Below are 19,621 nucleotides of genomic sequence, written 5' to 3'. Positions count from 1 at the left end.
CTGTGACTGGCCTAAGCCCATCACTGTAATCCTGCTCTCTGCTTTCTCAGCTTCCCTTGCAGCTACAGGGGGCCAACTCATCACACACAGCCATGGAATTCTCCTCTTCCCACAACTATCTCCAGGGATTACTTTTCCAGAGACTGCTTTGACAGACTTATTGACATAGGCTAACTTAATTATAAATCAGACAGATGAATACACCTACCAATCACAACCACCTAATCAACCAATCACACCAGAATGTATTCATCTTTTAGGCATTTCTCCCAAAACCAATTACTCCGGTTTCCTCTCAATAAATAAAAACCTGTGCATTCATTCATGTACTTGATCTTACCTTGCCCTCATTTTTGGATTGAAAGGATTGAAAATGAAGGAAAAATCTCCTGGCCAAGGAGGAACATGTCAATTATACTTCTTGTCTATCATGAGCCTAGAGAATTCAAGAATTCTTATTTTCTGAGCATCTGAAACGTAACACTCATGTGAATCAAACTTTCAGACATAGATGTGCTGTCAAATTAAAAAAAGCTGGAATCTAGTAATTCTCAGACCTGTGTACCAAAATCACCTGCAATGCTTTAAAAAGAAAATTATAGGTCCCTTCCATGCATTCCACACCCCTTCTGATTTAACAGGTCTGGAGGTGGCTCAGGCATCTGTAATTTTTGAAGCCCTCCAGGTGACTCTGACAGGCAGTCGAGGTTGAAATACTGTGCTTTATAAATCGTAGAGGCTGTGACTCCAAGATGCTTACATGCGTGAGGCCGTAAGGCACGGTAGAAACACCATCCTAACATACAGGGGTTCTGGTCTTGGTCTGGGACTCAGCAGCTGGGTGACTTTGGGGAGATAAAACTCTGAGTCTTCACGTGTCCTTCAAAAGCAGTTAACTTTTGCTATGGATGCAGACACCACACGTTTATAAGAGAGTGTGGAAAAGTATAAGGAATCTGAAAACTTTTAACATAGTACTTAATGCTGTTTTTCTCTTGGTGTAATATCCCTTCCCTTCCTTGTAGGCGGGGAAAATCTACTGTTCCTCCAACGGAGTGCTGAGTTTAATGCTCAATGCTCGGAAGCTGTCCCTGACCCGGACGGCTGCACACAACTGTCACCTCGTCTGGCTTTCCGCCGCACTCTCCGCATCACCCCCGCCCACAGGCCTCGTTAAGGGACCACGTCCCTCACCCGCACTGGTACAGGGGCAGCTCCTGCACAGCCAGGGAGTCGGACTCTTCTCAGCACCCTCCGCGCGGGCAATGTCGGCTGACATGAACCAAATGTCCATCTGTCACCTTATCACTGAAGACACAGAAACGACCCCCCTGGAACCAGCTAGCTACTTCTCGCTCCTCTGCCAAGAGCTGAGTCTTTTTCCTTCCCCACACTTCCACTCGTGGGGCTCCAGCACGCGAGCCAGAGGAAGGGCGGCGGCTGAGCCCCGCCGCCCAGTCACAGCGCGGACGGCCACGGGCTGGCTCTCGGGCGCGGTACCCACGGGAGAGCCCGATCCGTTCCCTCGGCCGTCTCATAAAGCAGGCACTATTACTACCCGCGTTCTACAGCTACACGGCCGAGCTTCAGGGGGCTTAAGTAACTTGCTCGACAGGTCAGAAGGCCAGGAGGTGGAGCCAGGAATACGGAAGTCGCTGCACAGCCTTAATTTTAAACCTTAAACTTAAACCTTAAACTCTACACGCACCTTCCTCACGATTCCTTGGTCCAGGAAGCCGACTTCCTCGGTCCTCGCATTTGACGGCGAAGCTGGTAAAGCCGTAACCGACGAGACGGGAAGGTGGAGGAGGCCTCGTCCCAAGGGCCTGCTCCTCGCGGCGCCTGGGTCGCGCAGGAGGACCCCTGAGGTCACCGCGGACTGCCGGGCCCCGCCCACCGCGAGGCCGCTCGGGGCCCGCCAGGGACGCCGTCGCGCGCGGCCCTCCGTCGGAAGCCTCCGCCGCAGGCGCTCCCCGCGTCTCCGGCAAGCACCTCAGGCCTCGGACCCCCGGGCCAGCGAGCGGCCGCCGCGCGCCTCAGCGCTCTCCTTCCGCGGCCCGCCCGCCCGCAGGCTCTCTCTTCTCCATCTTTCATCCCCTTTAGACACTCTCGCAAAGCTGAATTACACCGCCATCCATTCTCCACACAAAATCTGAGTTTTCCAACCTTCATGACCTTTGCTCAAGCGTTTCTCTTAATCTGGAACGTACTTTTCTACCTTCAATATTAAAAATCCTATTGATCTTAAGTCACAAACTAAATATTTCTCATATGGGAAGCCTTCCCAAGGTTCAAATTCTGGTTTTCCAACTTTCTGATTATTGACAAAAAGCAAGTTTTTCACTTCTCAAAAAATGTAGCCTTTTCTGAGGAGATGAACTATTCATTCTTATTTTGCAAGGATTAAATTAAATGTTATATAAACAGCCTAATATAGTGCCTGGCATAGAAAGACTAAATAAACACTAGTTATTGTTATTCAGTGAAACAGTACACTGATTAAACTTAATAAAGTAAACTTAATAAAGAGCCCAGAAACTACTATACTTGGAATTTAAAATGTAATAAAGTAGCATTTTAATTTAGTGAGGAAAGGAAGACCAACTCAATTAATGGCATTTGGATGTTGGACTACGTTATTACATTATTTTTAAGAGAATAAAATTAGTTTCCACCTTACTCAGTAAAAAAATAAAATTCCAAATAAATTAAAGATGCACATTATTTTTTAACCACAATATTAAATATTAAAAATTAAAATGAAGTCCTTAGAAATATAGAAAAGTATGTTGGGGTTGGAAAGCTCTTCCTGAGATAAGAAAACCATATTTCATGAACAGTAACAATTGAATGATATTATTATGCAAAAATGTAGTCAAGGATAAATAAAAATCCTAGGCAGAAAAAAATTACAAAGCATATAACAGACTAAAGGGTAATATCCTTAAATACTAAGTTTCTATAAATGAACATGGAAAAATTAGAAAATGTGCAAAGAATCAAAATAGGAAATTCACACTACAAGAAAAATAAATGGCCAATATTCATTCATATACAGATGTTTGAACAGATGTTCAAAATGTAAAGAAATGAAAATCAGTGTCATATTAAAATATCATAGTTTTCCTATCATATTGGAAAACATTTTTTAAAATTTAGCCCCTAGCGCTGGTGGCATTGCATGAAAACAAATATATCTTTAAGGGTATTCATTGCTACACTGTTGCAATAGTAAAAGAAATTATTACAATTTCCATATCCATTAATAGGATAATAAATAAATTATGGTACATATATTACAATGGAATGTTTTGCTTCCGTTTTTTAGAAAAGGAGTAATAGCCATAGCATACAGTTAAGTAAAAAAGCAAATTGAAGATTTCAATGCTTAAAATAATTTTTTTCTCTGTGTGTATCAGTTAGGACATTTTACATTATAAGTAGCAGAACATCCAACCTTAGTTTGGCTTGAGAAAAAAGAATGTCTTTGTTCCTGAAATTGAAAATTATGTTTCTAGTATCAGATTTATCTAAAGATTCAAGACATCATCCAGATTTCCATTTCTTTATGACTCTCAGGTCTGCCTTCCAGGTGTTGACTCTCCCAGAGTCAGGGTTAAGGTGAGATGAGTGGGTACAAAATTTAAGAAGGTACCAAAAACCTCCGTAAGCAAGATAAATAATATTTTAATATAATCTGTCTTTAAATAAAGATTAAGCAAATTGCCACAAACTGTCACAATGAACAAAATATCAAAATTTTAAACAAAGATAGGGTTGATAGGGCTATACTGGACCATATTGCAACCCAAGGCAAAAGGAAAAACGAGAGCCCTTTATATATCATTGACCCTTGAACAATGCAGGGTGTTAAGGGCACCAACCCTCCAGATAGTAGAAAATCTGTGTATAACTTTATAGTGGACCCTCCGTATTGGTGGTTCTGTATCTGCTAGAACTATAATGATGAATGAGATACATTCAGCTAACCACAGATGGTGTAGTACTATAGTATTTACTATTGAAAAACAAAATCTGTGTATAAGTGGACCCACTCAGTTCAAACCTGTGTTGTTCAAGGACCACTTGTACAAGTTTTATGTGGTTTTAATGGTTAGATTTGCCCAAAATTTTATTTTGAAAATATTATTTATGGGTTTCTTCCATTAAAATCAGTAAAATTATAATACATTCTAATTTTCATATAAATAATACATTTCAACTTTAAGCTGTGAGTTTTACTCTACCTACTTTTCAATTGTTACAATATTTTTAACCCACTTTAATATTCTAAGGGGAGAAATTAGCCATTGTCCCAGCTCTGCATAGCAGAAATGTCTGCAACAGTTCAAGATGTCAAGCCGTACACACTGGACAGTGTATACTTATACTACATTATACAGAGGACTCAAGAAGATCGTGTCTGAATCAACAGTTTATTGAGTTTATTCCAGGAAAATCTAAAATTCCCAGGAACCAAACTTTTATTCCCTTCCTAGATTTCCCTTCCCATTTATTCCCTTACCTCAGTTCAAGAGAAATTTCTTCCCTAACATGTGAAAGAAGCTGCCAGTTGCAGAACTCTGGAGCAAAACAGGATAGTGTTTATACCTCATCAGGAATCCCTTGGGTAAGGAGAGCGCTTCTACCTTACTTAGTCTTTAGGGACCATCCCACTTAATTGAACAGAATCAGACCCCCGAAGGACCAGTCTCCAGAGATCACTGACTCAGGAACCAGAGAGGGTGGGTAATCTATGTCCTGCCTGAAGCAGCCTGTACAAGTTGCACCTGCTAAGGACTCCATATCTCTGTCTAACCTGTGGACACAGAGTGGGTTAATGCAACTAGTTGCTGCTAATCAGTACATAGAATATTAAAGCCCCTCCTATACTTGCTAGACCTCAATGTACATAGAAACCTGCAGAAATATAGACGAGATAGTAGCTCTGAAGGAGCTAAGTGGTGTGTGGGGGTGGGGGTGTGGGGGGGTGTCCAGGTGATTTTCAGTCATAAAATTAGGTAATATTTACCAGCAAAGAGTACAGAGGTCAACCACATCACCAGCATTTTAAATTAGTCCATCCATAAATATACATATTGAACCCTATGTTATTTGCTGGAATTGTAATTATGAATGAGACATAATCTTTGCCCTCACAGAACTCAAGTTCCCAAGAAAAGGAACAGGAACAGGAAGAAAAGCTCCCATGAGTGGGAGTTCTATATCCTGGAGGAGATAACCAATTGATATCTGGATTTGCATATCTAAAACTCAAAAGAACTCTAGGACAGAGAGATGGGGGACTCATTTAATGTAGGCAGTGGCTAAGGAAATGAGCTTTTTTGTGCTGAAAAAGCATGTAAGAGTAAGGGTCAAAATGTGAACTCCAAGAAACTACTCCAATTTTGCTTACCTGGTCAGAAACAGTGTGCTATAATTCCTAATGTTGAGGATAGTCAGAAGCCTGATAGAACAGAAAACCAAGAGTACCCTGTTTCCTCCTACTCTTGTCTTTCCCCAGTCTCTGAGATACAGCAAAGACGTACAAAGTAAGAAGTCCTGCAATCAGCAGCTTATTTGCCACCATGACGCCAAGCTAGCTTTGTGAGAAATTGGTTTACTAATCACTGGGTTTGTGGACTAATTTAGCTGATCATTTAAGTGCTTGATAGCGATGCCTGTTCTATCTTGAGGGAGGTAATTGTGCTTTCATTTATTTTTCAAACATTGAGTACGTTCCATGCATTTTGTGATGTACTGAGAGTCCAAATGTGAATGACACACATGCTTCTTTTTTTCTATTTATTTATTTGCCAGTTTTATTGAGAAATAATTGACATACATTACTGTATAAGTTTAAGGCATATAGCGTCATGGTTTGATCTGCATACACTGTGAAATGATTACCACAATAGGTTCAGCTAATATCCCTTCTTCTCAAATATGACATACACTCTTCTGATTCCAAGGAGCTTATAGTCAATTAGGGGCACAAATAAACAGCCTGTCATAACTCATTACATATTTTTTGAGATCTGTAAAAGACACAACAGACATACAAAGGTAGGAACCTAGGAATGTCTGGAAAAACCAGGAAAGACTTCTCAGGAAAGACAGTTCTTGAACTGAAATTTGTAGAATAAACAGGAATTTTCCAGATGGCTACAGGGCATGAGTGGCTGTTTTTCAAAAACACCTGCCATCATAGAAGTGAATGGAGAGCTACTGGAGTCTGTACAAAGAATCAATGCACATTTTGGGATTAAAAAATGGGAATCCCTTTTGTTCTTAAATGTAAAATTTTTTTACCTATTTGTGCATAACTCACTTCATGTGGTGTTCAGCTCCCTGTATTTCTGGAGTACAGAGGATACTAAATGCTCATGTCAAAGCCATACACACCTAGTTATTATTTCTGGGTTGTGGGGGAGGGATTTAAGAAGAGAAGACAAAAAGTAGAGAAACATGAGAGGCAAAGAAGATGATCCAGAAGAGAGAAAAAGAAAAGTTGCAGGAAGAGGAAGAAGGAAGAGAGAGAGGAAGAGAAGGAAAAGCTCTCAGTCCAGAAAATCTCTGTGATTCACGTAGTTTCCTTGATAAAGCTGGGAGTTGGGATTCAAGGGGAGCCATTAGCCCAGAGCAGGAGCACAACACCAAGCCTTGATGTTAAAGAACCGGTGGGCGACCCCCTCCCGGATCTGCTTAGTCTTCACACCATAGACAATGGGGTTGAGCATTGGCGGCACCACCACATAAAGATTGGCCAGCACAATATGGACATGCTGAGGTATGTTCCGTCCAAAGCGATGGGTCAATAATGTAAAGAAGGATGGAACATAAAACATGAGGATGACACAAAGGTGAGAACCACAAGTGCTGAGGGCCTTGTGCCGGGCATCCTGGGAGGGCAAATGGAACACTGCTCGGAGGATCAGTGAGTAAGACACAGCGATGAGGATCACATCCAAGATGACCATGACGATGGGCACTGAGAAGCCATACCAGATGTTAATGGTAATGTCAGCACAGGCCAAGCGGGCCACTCCAATATGCTCGCAGTAAGAATGGGGGATGATGTTGGTCCGGCAGAAAGGCAACCGCGTTAGCAAGAAGATCACTGGGAAGATGATGCAGAAACTTCGGGTGACAATGGCCAGAGCAATCCTTCCCACAACAGGCCACGTTAGCATTGTTGCATAATGCAGGGGGGTACAAATGGCCACAAAGCGGTCAAAGGCCATGGCTAACAGGATGGCTGACTCCCCCACAAACATCATGTGAACAAAGAAAACTTGGGTGACGCAGGTATCAAAGGCAATGTCATGAGCATGGAGCCAAAAGATGGCTAGGGCCTTGGGGACAGTAGTGGTGGACAGCAGGATGTCGGTGATGGCCAGCATGGAGAGGAAGACGTACATGGGCTCATGAAGGTTACGTTCCATGATGATGACCACGATCAGGATGCTGTTCCCCAGGACTGCAGTGATATACATGAGGCAGAGGGGTACTGACAGCCAAATGTGATAAGCCTCCAACCCAGGGATGCCCAGTAAGACAAAAACTGCAGGGTGGAAGATGGTAAAGTTGGTGTGAGTCATGATGCACTTTAGGGTCCTCTCTGTGATGACTTAGAAGCTGATGAATCTGCTGAAAGGGAGAGAAAAAGAAAGCACCTGTGAGTATGTGCAGAGATCACAAAAGACAGCGTGGGTCTCTAAACTGTGGGACTCATTTACAGAATTCCCGGGGACATGGCAGTGTGATGGGAGTCATAGCTTCAGCTCTAGAACCAAGGAGAACTAGGAGAGGGAATCATGGGGAAGATTCAGTCCAGGCTAAGGACAAGGGAAGTCATTTCTCCCTTGCAGCCCCTGACCAGACTCTTTTATTCTCTAGTGTCTTCTTTTCTCCCAGTGAGTCCCACCCAACTCTTTTTTGTTTATGCCCATTCCCTCTCTAGAGAGTTATGTAAAATCCTTTTACATCTTTATGCATCTTAATTTTGGAAGACTCTCTCAACATCATAACGACATAGTAAAATGCACCCACAGGGGGAGGGTATAGCTCAAGTGGTAGATGTTCGAGGCTCTGGGTTCAATCCCCCATACCTCCTCCAAAAATAAACCTAATTACCTCCCCACCACCACCAAATAAAATAATTAAACAATATGATAATAAATAAAAATATTTTTTAAATGCACACACAAGCCACATTAGATAGAATTGCTAGTTAAATATATAGGAGTTGAGTCAGTTACTTTTTGCCTAGTTGTATTATCTAGCAACTTATTTAAACAAGTATTAATTTCATTTTGCCATTTTTCTTGTACTTGTGTTTCACATCTCAAGTGTTTTTCACCACTCTTAGGTTCTTTTAAATGCACAGACTCTACACACTGAAGCTATGTCCCTAATAGATGAAACAGCCTGCTCCCCACCCCAACCCCAGATTATAAAAGTGGACCTATGTTAGCAGTACAATATATGGAAGCATTAGTTGTGAGATGTGTCATGAGAAGTTTGTTTCTAACAGTATATAAAGTACCAAAATTTGTAAATGGCTTATCCTTTTAATAAATTGGAACAAATTCAGATTTATCCCTCTAATAGCCTCACTCCTGTTCATGTGCACTTAAAGCCAGCATGTAAAATGCTTTCATAATCTAAAGCCAGTATTATTTATGCTGCAGAGGCACTGAGATAGTCTTAATTCACTGGCATACCCTTAATAGCAACTCATATTTTTTTAATAAATCTAAACATCTCAAGAAAAATGTCCATCAACCCATTTGTTTCACTCCCTATAAACACTTTGTGGATTCTGTCAACATTTGGGTAAGCATATGGTGGTGTATCATGTGTAAATATCATCATAATATTCTTATGATGTGACAGCAAAAACACGGAGGACCCCAGCTCCAAGACACAACCTCTTCTCCCAGCCTCTGAATCTGTTCTGTAAAATGCAGGATAGGAGACTGAGTGAGGAGGATTTTTCCAGTTTAAACACCCAGACTGACACCCAGATTACCAGGAGGAAGTTTCCTTAAGAGCTTTCCTCACTTTGGGATTGGGGAGTTCACAGCACTCAGCACAGTGTCTCACACATCATAGATTACTTAGGAAATGTTTAAACAAATGAATCATGGAAATAGTCAATTAATCCTTCACCAGTAGCTTTGCTTGTTTCTCCAAAATGATGATCAAAATCTGAGCCATTTTCCTGAAAAGCCCCCACTGATATCCCTTGTCCTGGTACAGTCTAATTCTGACTACTTTATGAACTGCCCTCAAACCTTTTATCAAGAGGTCTCTCTTCCCCGTGTTCTCCTGGTACTTTTCCTGGCCGCTTTCCGCATTCTCGTTCCTAACCACTTCCACCTCCTAGTCCCACTGACATCTCCCTCAGTGCCTACACCCCTTGCCACCCTGAGCTCTGTCATGCTGCAATCCCTCTCTCATCCTTTGTCTCGCTGACCACTTGTCCTTATCCCACATTTCCTCCGTCCCAGCTCATCTTTGTCCTTTACTGATACTCTTAAATACACACAAACACACATACACACACGCATACATGCACTCTTGCCAATCCCTCCCTCTACCACCGTCAACGCCCTTAAATTCACCTATAACATTACAGTATCAGATGAGGGGTTGAGAAAGTGTCAGAAAACAGCTAGAAACTTTGCTTGTTCTGAGGGAAGAGGAATGAGAAGGAAAGAGAAAGCTGGAGACTGACCATGTTGGCATGAGGGTTGTCACTACTCCTGCTCTGTACAGGGTGCTTATATTTAGAAACTGAGAAGCCATCTGCTTCCTTCTTCTGGAGTCAGGTGTTAGAGTCACCCCTGGGATCAGTTCCCCTTTGGTCCATGAACCAAAGGAGAAATGAAAACCCTTCTCCAAGAAGGGAGTCAAGGGAGCCAAGAGGGAGCACTAATTCTAGGGATAAAATGCTCCAGACAAAATGCACATAAAGTATTGGAAGACACAGCATAAGAGCAGTGACAGAAATCCCAGCAATAAAATAATAACATAATAACAGCTAATGTTGAGCCCTACTAAATCCTTGTCGTGGTGTTAGGGTTTAGTATAAATTATTGCATTTAATTCTCAGAACAATCCAGTGAGATAAGGCATGATTATTGTATCCATTTGGCAGATGAGAAAATAGAGATTTGGAGAGATGAAATAGCTGATAAGGAGGGAAGACAAAAGCCCCCTCGGATGAACATGTCAAAGTGTTCAGACTCAGTCCAGAAACATAGATTAAGGGAGCTGAGAGGGAGAATCTTAGTCAGCCACTAGGGTCAGTCACTCAAGAAAAAATGAGACAATAAATGAAAAGTTGATTAAAATTTTTACACAATTATGGCCAATAGGCACATGAAAAAATGCTCAATATCACTAATTATCAGAAAAATGCAAATCCAAACTACAATAAGGTATCACCTCACACCAGTCAGAATGGCCGTCATTCAGAAGTCCACAGACGAGAAATGTTGGAGAGGCTGTGGAGAAAAGGGAACCCTCCTACACTGTTGGTGGGAGTGTAGTTTGGTATAGCCACTGTGGAAAACAGTATGGAGATTACTCAAAAGACCAAAAATAGACTTACTATATGATCCAGCAATCCCACTCCTGAGCATATATCCAGAGGGAAACTTAATTCAAAAAAATACATGCACCTCAATGTTCATAGCAGCACTATTTACAATAGCCAAGACATGGAAGCAACCTAAATGCCCATTGACAGATGACTGGATAAAAAAGATAACCACAGAAAAGAATGAAATAATGCCTTTTGCAGCAAATGGATGGACCTAAAGATTATCATACTAAGTGAAGTAAGTCAGACAAAGATAAATATCATATGGCATCATTTATATATGCAATCTTAAAAAGTGATACAAATGAACTTATTTACAAAACAGGAACAGACTCACCAATATAGAAAACAAACTTATGATTACCAAAAGGGAGGGATAAATTATGAGTTGGGGATCATCAGATATAAACTACTATATATAAAATAGATAAACAACAAGGTCCTACTGTATAGCACAGGGAACTACATTCAATATCTTATAATAACCTATGATGGAAAAGAATATATACATATTATTTGTTTAACTGAATCACTATGCTGTACACCAGAAACTAACACAACATTGTAAATCAACTATACTTCAATAAAAATGAATTAAACATATAAATGTGTATACACTATAAAAATAGTATCTTTACAATCTCAGGGTAGAAAAGAACTTATTAAATAATAAACAAAAGCATATGGCCTTGATGAGATTTTTTATTAAAATTCAAGTTTATTGTAAGACAAATGACACCATAAATAAAATTAAAAGATAATTAACAGAATGGAAGGTTATATTTTCAATATAAAACGAAAGTTTAGTATCTTGAATATATAGAGATGTCTAGAAAAAATACAGGGATTTAAAAGACAACTGAATAGAAAAATAGACGAAGAAAATGATCAGGCAATTTACAGAAGAGGAAATTTAAATGACCAATACATGAAAATGTATGAAAAATGACATTAAAATAGTGAGCTAATATTTCTTATAAATCAGATGCATTAAAATGTATGTATGATCATATGATGCGTCAAGGATGTCAAAAAAAGTATCTCTCAAACTGCTGGGGGGAATACACAAACGAACTATTTTGAAGAGCAATTTAACAATTATCAACTAAAGGTGAAAATGTGCGTATCTTATGATCCAGCAATTCCACTTCTAGAGGTACACTATAGAGAATCTTTCATACATTTGAAAATGGACACATGTGTAAAGATGTTAATAGCAGTATGCAGAGCAAAATAATCAGAAACAGTTTTAAGTACATCAATAAATGAATTATATTTGGCCTAATCATATGCTGTAAAACTATATAGCAATTTAAAGGGATGACAAAGATCTGTATCTCTGAATAAATAGAGTTCAACACATAACTTTCTGTATACAGTAGGCAATAATCTATGTAAATATTTAAAAGTACCAACTAGCAAAAGCATTAAAAACTGAATTAGAAAGATACACTAAATTCAGGATAATTACTATCTCTAAGGGGAGAATCAAACACTATGGGAGATAAAAGAGACTTCAATTTTATCTGTAATTTTTATTGCCTTTATTAAAAAGGAGCTAAAAGCAAGTTGGACGAAATGTTAGTAATTGTCAGTTCTGGATGTGCTGACACATGTGCATTTGTTCTTATTCTTTATACACACATGTACACACACACACACACACAAAAGCCACTTCTCAAATAAAATATGACCAAGAAAATACAAAGAAGCATATTAGAGACACAAGTATCAGCTATGAAGCTGCTGCAATATTCTGAGATAAATTTGTGGGGTATAAAAAAGGACATACTGCAGTGGGGACAGAGAGGAGACATACACACACACACACACACACACACACACACACAAGGACATGGGCTTCAGTGGCTGTTTGGATGTAATAAGAGAGGCTGTTTCCCCATTCATATTACTGTGCTTGCATATACTCTTTAATAATGTTTGCTATGGATGATACAGCACTTTTCCTGGTTGTAAGAGTCAGCCATGCAACGTGAGCCTAGAGGAAGGGAGGCAATGATGGGAAAAGATAAAGGTGCTACCTATTACCTCAAAAAAGAACTTCAGAGAATTAACTTCTTGAAAAGTGGCCCCAACAAAGTTAGTCAATTCAGAAGTCCCCCTCTAAGTGCAAGAGAGCCTTCAGAGGAAACCCCTCATCCCGTGCTAGGTCTTTAGGAGACCATCTCAGCATGGCTCTCACTAGCCAACAGTGTTCAGAGAGGCTTAGTCAAAAAAAAATGCCTCTTCCATGCCTCACATTGAAGGAAAGAATGATTGGATAAGTTAAGGGGAGTTTCAGGGTCCCAACCTAATCTTTCTGTCTTACAGTGTTGCCTGGGAGACAAGGATGAGAACTGTGTCCTCGGCACAGAGGAGAGCAATAGCATCACTGCTAAATATGGTCAAAGGGCTGACCCAGCTTCAGAGGAAGGGTTAATGAATAAGGAGAGCAGACAATATTACAGGAAAATTGTTAAAAACTAGATCTGACCTATTTCATACCCCTATTAGAACCTGACTTCTATAGGATCCTATTATAACAGAAGGAGAATCGCTCCTCTCCCAAATCTACAGCCTAAGTGTCAGAACATCCACTGTCCTAGGGCTTGGGGACTCCCAGTGCCCCATTAAGGACCTTCTCATGGAAGGACTGGGAAGTCCAGATGGAAGGGGGAGGTGAAGCCGGAAGACAGAATGGTGCGGTGGTTCCATGACTTCCTCCACATCTCCATAGGAGAATGGAGATATGAAGTCCCTCTGTCACTCCAGAAACCGAGGGAATATGAAGCCTGGGCTACAGTGGTGTTACTGGTCACAGAGGGGACTCACACTGACTTGGGAATAGAGACTTGACAATTGAGAATTTGCCTTAGGAGTTTTCTAGAAGAGGATTCAGTGTTGAGTGGCACCACTAGGACCCAAGATTTTCTGGTCTGTAATCTACTGTGTAAATAGATCATCACTCTCATGTCTTGTTGCTCATTGGTCACTGTAAGCAGAAAACCATAGATCAGGCCCACACAGACACAGCTGATCTCTCAGAAACCTGTTCTACAGCAGGTGTGGTGGCAGCTACATTAGACAAAGTGAGAAAATCAGGGGGTCAGTCCCCAAGTGGAGCCCTCCTATCCTATTTTCATGCCAGTCCAGAAGCCACTGTGAGATCTAATAAGCCTCCCCTCTTCCTCCCGCTCCACCTCTACTACCTCCAGAGGGCTGGCATCCACCTCTGAGGTAATAGCCCCACAAGGTCACAGGTGTATTGCTAGAACCCCTCCTCTAATGGCCAGTGTCACAGGCAAAGACCAGCCAGATCACCCGTCAATATGCGGTCAGAGAGCTCCTATAATGTTGGACTGGAGCCTGGGAGACCAACAAAGGAAAATTTCTAGAGACAAAGTCAGTGATATCCCCCAATACTTCCTGCATTACTAGAGAGTGGGAAATGCAGAATATAGCAGATTTGCAAGAATTTAATAACTTCAATGTTGTTGGGCTTAAGGGGTCTGTGATTTATCTTATGAACAATCATTATACAAACAGTTAGTGCCCAGGATAGGCATGTGTCAGCCAGAAGTGCTGTTAGTGTCCTCTTGGGACCGTTTGAATGTGGTGGCATCAAGGGTACTTTTTCCCAACCCTCTCCTTCATGGCTCTCAGCCCACTGCTCCCACCTCCCAAGAGCACCTCTCCTCCTTTGGTGGGTGAGGGATCACCATCCACTGCCAAATAATTGCAGCTCTTTCTATATATCCCCATTCAGCAATCCTAGGACCACCTGCCAATCCCAAAGTCACCTGAACTCCTCCCAGGAACAGATGACTTTTGCCCCAGCTCTCCCTAGAAAACTACTCATGTGCTAATCTTGGAAGTCTATGAAGCAGTGGCTAAGAGCAAGGATGCCAGGGTCAGTATCCTAACTGCTGTCTACCAGCTGTGTGACCATGGGCAAGTTACCTAATTTCTTCATGCCTTAGCTCTTTGTCTGTAAAATGGGGTAAATATTTGTACCTGCTGCAAATGCATGTTGTGAGGACAGGGCTTAGGGCAGAGCCTGCTCATAGGAAACTCCACAGGACTGCAGCCATTACTATAATTTACTATAATTCAGAGACTTCCCTGACTCCCACAGGAAGAGGGAGAGACTCCTTTCTCTATGCCCACACCATACCTGGTACTGACCTAAATTAGTGCAGTTACTGTAATAGCCCTCCGACAATTGCTTGCATCGCTGTGTCCACTGGACTGTGAGCTCCCTGAGGGCAGCAAGGTCTTGTTATCACCATTGCATCCTCACCACAGGGCCACGCACATGAGTCATCTGGTTCTGCTATAAAGCTGGGTTTGAAATGTAAATGTGTTCCAACCAGTTGATATATTAGGTGACTGAGCCTAATGTGAATTTCCTGTTTGCTTATGTGTGATTCCATCTGCAAGAAACTAGGTGAACGCAGAAAACTGCACCCAGCTGAACCAAGCCACATAGGAAAACCTAACACGCACATGTGCACACATGCAAACATTTATCAGCTGCCTCTGTTCACTGCTTGTGTTGTGAGCTACACCCATCCACAAGTGGTATTACAACATTCCACCCAATTTTCTTTTTCTTTAATTTTGGAGGGTAATTAGGCTGAGGGTTTTTGATTATTATTTAATAGGAGGTACTGGGGATTGAACCCAGGTCCTCATGCGTGCTAAGCAAGTGCTCTACCACTGAGCTATACCCTCCCCCTGATTCCACTAAATTTTCGATCTGCATCTCCTTCTACCTTCACAATAATTCACGAGCTGCTTCCAACACTGACTTCCACAAGGAAAACTCCAGGTCTTTTTCAAGGTGAAGTGTCATATTTATTGGTATATTCATGTACTTTCTAACCATTTAATGGATGTCAAACACTGCTACCATTATTAGGTTCCCATCCTTTTTAAATGTGTCACTGATGACATTTTTAATGTTGTGCCCCTACTCCCATTTTCCCTCCCACTAGGCCCTATGGTTTTGTCATGTTATCTTGCACAGTGTGTTGACTTTTAGAATACGTCTCATTATAGCAGTGGGACTTGTGGTTGATGGTGAATAACCCTCATTTCCATGAATATGTAAGGTTTCTGAAACTGTACGAGCCCCTGTTAGTCAGCAAATGCTATTTGGGCCAGCAGTTTTGTCCCACAATTAAAAGCAATAAATATTTATTTATAGACAACTGACTATGGGGCATTGTGACAAGCAGTGGTGATACTGGGGCTAATAAGAAGCACTGCCTGTAACCCTTTCAGTCTGGTGGCGGGGGTTAGGTGAGTGATTACAATGCAACAGAGGCAGACTGATGCCATTTAAGAGTAAAGAAAGCAAGGTCTTCTCTCCAGACTTCAGGGAGTCAGCAAAGACCTCTCAGAGGAAGTGCTCCTCTGCCCCAGATCTTTCCACTCCCATAAGTCAGTCTCTTTCCTTGTTGCCCCCACCTCTGCCTCCTGACTCTACTTCCTGAGCCACCCAGCCTATCAGCACTGAGCAAAGAGGCAGAAAGGGAAGAGTTAATGTGGCCGGGTGGGAGGGGTAACGGTCCCCGGAGGGAAGCAGGGAGAACAGCCACATAAAGGTCCCCCAGGCATTGGTCAAGACGAGGAGAAACTGCCAACACCCAGGGCCAAGTCTCTTTCCCCAGTCAAGTCTTCTGCTGGTGCTTCCTTCCTCCTTCAGGTATCATCCATCCAACACGCATCAAGCTTCTGCAGTTGGCTAGATTCTGGGAGGAATCAGTTCTATACATCCTGCCTCCTCCAGCATCAGAGATGCTTCTTCCTCATGTGGCTGCTACCCTGGGTTGAGTGCCACTTCCTTCCTCTCTGTCACCTGCACTCCCTCTGGCACCACAGGAATGAGAATCTAGTGTGACCCCCTTCTGGATTGTGAAGAAGGAAAGGAGACAGAGAAGTTCCTTTTTTTTGCCACCATTTCTCTTTCTCCATTGCTTCCCAGGACCTATGTCAACTCTTCAGCCCATGTTCAAGTTCGCCACTTCAGCATCAAGTTAAGAATAACGTAAGCACTCCATACCCCAAAAACCCACCAGGTTTTCTCCTGTCACGCCAGCCTTCTGGCTTCACTCCAGGTCCCATCTGCCTCCTCCTCCTGTCTCTCCCTTTCTCTCTGCTCTCCTCCTTTCTTCTTGGAGGGTGGATTCCCAGAATGTTAAAGCTCGGCCACACTTAAGATCATGGCGCCCATCCCCACTGTAGAGCCCAGCACCGGCTTTCCCCCATCTACAGAGACTGAGACAGACTCTACTTGGACCCTGAGGAAGAAATCATTCATCTCAGCTCCACTCTCAGCTGACCTCCACCTGCAGGGCTCCAGCTCTACCAGCCACTGCAGCAGTGACACCCCACTTTCTCTCCACCTCTGTGCCCATGCTCCCCTGCAACACTCACGGGCCTTCAGGCACAAGGATTCTCCCATCCTAGCTAGGGCTGTGACCTTGATTATCCATCCAAACCCCAGTCAAAGGTTATAACACTGTGATCCTCCCGGCCCTGCACTATTCTTATACACACATGGATGGATCCATGCCACTGTGACATCCCCAAATCTCTCCCTGTCCTTCCCCTATCAGCAATCATGCCCCCATGAGCCCTAAAGCTTTGACTCTACAGGATGGCAGAAGCTCCACAGCCCAACTCCACCTTCTCACGCCCAACCTTCTTCATACTGACTGGCATTCCAGGGTTAGCAGGTGCCCAGGCCTGGCTGACCCTGGTCTTTGGGCCCATGTATCTGCTTTCCCTGCTGGGCAATGGAGCACTGCTGACAGTGATGCAGATAGACCCCACGCTGCACCAGCCCATGTTTCTGCTCCTGGCCATGCTGGCAGCCACAGACCTGGGCTTAGCCACATCTGTAGCCCCAGGGCTGCTGGCTGTGCTGTGGCTCGGGCCCCGGCCTGTGCCATACGCTGCCTGCCTGGTCCAGATGTTCTTTGTTCACGCACTGACTGCCGTGGAATCTGGGGTGCTGCTGGCCATGGCCTGTGACCGTGCTGTGGCAGTAGGGCGTCTGCTGCACTACTCTGTCCTAGTCACCAAAGCCCGCATGGGCTATGCGGCCTTGGCCCTGGCGCTGAGGGCTGTGTCTATCGTTGTGCCTTTCCCTCTGCTGGTGGCACGATTTGAGCACTTCCAAGCCACGACCATAGACCACGCCTACTGTGCCCACATGGCAGTGGTGGAGCTGGTGGTGGGTAACACACGGGCCAACAACTTGTATGGACTGGCACTTTCATTGGCTGTGTCAGGTGTAGACATTCTAGGCATCACCGGCTCATATGGGCTCATTGCCCAGGCTGTGCTGAGGATGCCCACCTGGGAAGTCCGTGCCAAGGCCTTTGGTACATGTAGTTCCCACATTTGTGTCATTCTGGCCTTCTACGTGCCTGGTCTCTTCTCCTACCTCACACACCGCTTTGGTCGTCACACCGTCCCAAAGCCCGTGCACATCCTTCTCTCTAACATCTATCTGCTGCTGCCACCTGCCCTCAACCCCCTCATCTATGGAGCCCGCACCAAGCAGATCAGGGACCACCTCCTAGAAATCTTCACATTCAGAAAAAGCCAGTTCTAATGGACAGTGAAAACAATGGTGCCTGGGGGTGGAGGCTAGGGGACATTCAGAGGAGACTGGGGTCTGGAGTGTGGATTATGTCATCTTTGTCCCATGGTCTGCATATGACGTGATCATCACTCAACAGATATTTGCTGTGAAGGCTCTATGTGTACCACTGGCATCTGTAAACTGGCCTAGCCATGCATCCTGCTTGGGAAGAAACAGGAGACAGGGTACCACGTGTTATCAGGCAGGAAAAATAAGAGATCAGGGAATTATTATAGGATCATAGTACATTCCGTTTAACTTAAAGAATAGCTATCCCCCTCCTCCTCCCCCCACCCCACTCCATCACCCCACCCCCACCTAAGTCTCCCCACGTTCCCTCACGAACGATCCTCCACAGATTCCGGACCTGGGGGTCTGGGAAGAGTGACACTGCCTCCGGAGGCAAGTGCTTGGAATCACAGCCCTCTACTCCTAGAGCCAGATTGTTTTCAGTCAGTCAGCAGGTATACAGGCTGATCCCCACCTTCTGAGAATCTGGATAATGTGCCCTGGAGTCCCAAATTTGTCCAAGATACCGTTCGTTAAGACATTCTCAGTTCAGACAATCTTCTCGGTCTCGTGTATAATCACTATTACCCCTCCCCTTACCACCCTGCCAAAGCCTCAGGAGTTAATGGCTAGAACTGCTCTCCCAGGGGTCTGCAGCTTCAGGGGTCAGGAGTCCAACTGAAAGAAATTTTGATATCCCAGAAAACCACTGTAACCACTTCACCTGCTTGCCTGAGGTCCAGAGTCATTATGGTCTCTCACCTATCTGCCCTTTTGTGCATCCTCAGCCAAGAATGTAGAATTTCCAAATAGAATCCTCACCAGCACCCGCATTAGTCCTGGCCAACATCGTGAGATGCACGCGATGTTGGTGCAGTATGATGAAACAGGGATGTTTCACACTGCTGCGGCAGCCGGAGAACCGAGATCGACAGGAAGTGTCACTGTGCCACCCCGCATGAGAGGCACTTTCAGCTAAAAGACTGCGCTGGACAGACACTGCACAAAGAGATTTTCATACCAGTGTAAAGTCCAGAATGAGTATAATCTCAGACAAAAAGCAGAGGGTCAATGTTATGAGGTTAGAGTAATCTGTAGGCTGCACAGGCAGACCCAGGTTCTCTGGGAAAACAATCATAACCGTGGGTATGGGAGTTAGCCACAAAAACCTGAAGCCTGGTGCTGTCCTGACAGCTCCACACAGACAGCTGGACCAAGCACCATGGGATGCCACACAGGAGGAGGCTGCAGATCTGAAAAAGCAAGTGATGCCACCTCCAGGGCCACATGGGGCCTCACCAGATCCTCATTAACAAGGAACTGAAGAGAGAGCCCAGAAGCCT

At 43.5% G+C, this 19,621-nt stretch overlaps 2 protein-coding genes across 2 annotated transcripts; one reads left to right on the top strand and one right to left on the bottom strand.

Moving 5' to 3' along the window:
* Nucleotides 1–5,819: 5,819 nt before the first annotated feature.
* LOC102517951 (olfactory receptor 52B2) lies at nucleotides 5,820–7,643 on the bottom strand. Its single transcript, XM_006185669.3, has one exon. It carries the CDS (start codon nucleotides 7,599–7,601, stop codon nucleotides 6,633–6,635), a length of 969 nt encoding a protein of 322 aa, XP_006185731.1. The 5' UTR covers nucleotides 7,602–7,643; the 3' UTR covers nucleotides 5,820–6,632.
* Nucleotides 7,644–17,238: 9,595 nt separating this feature from the next.
* LOC102508864 (olfactory receptor 52W1) lies at nucleotides 17,239–18,479 on the top strand. Its single transcript, XM_006185639.3, has one exon. The coding sequence runs from the start codon at nucleotides 17,277–17,279 to the stop codon at nucleotides 18,237–18,239; it is 963 nt and encodes a 320-aa protein (XP_006185701.1). The 5' UTR covers nucleotides 17,239–17,276; the 3' UTR covers nucleotides 18,240–18,479.
* Nucleotides 18,480–19,621: the final 1,142 nt, after the last annotated feature.

This window comes from Camelus ferus, chromosome 10 (assembly GCF_009834535.1).
Source record: "Camelus ferus isolate YT-003-E chromosome 10, BCGSAC_Cfer_1.0, whole genome shotgun sequence".
NCBI lineage: Eukaryota > Metazoa > Chordata > Mammalia > Artiodactyla > Camelidae > Camelus > Camelus ferus.
This window is presented reverse-complemented; position numbering and strand designations above follow the sequence as displayed.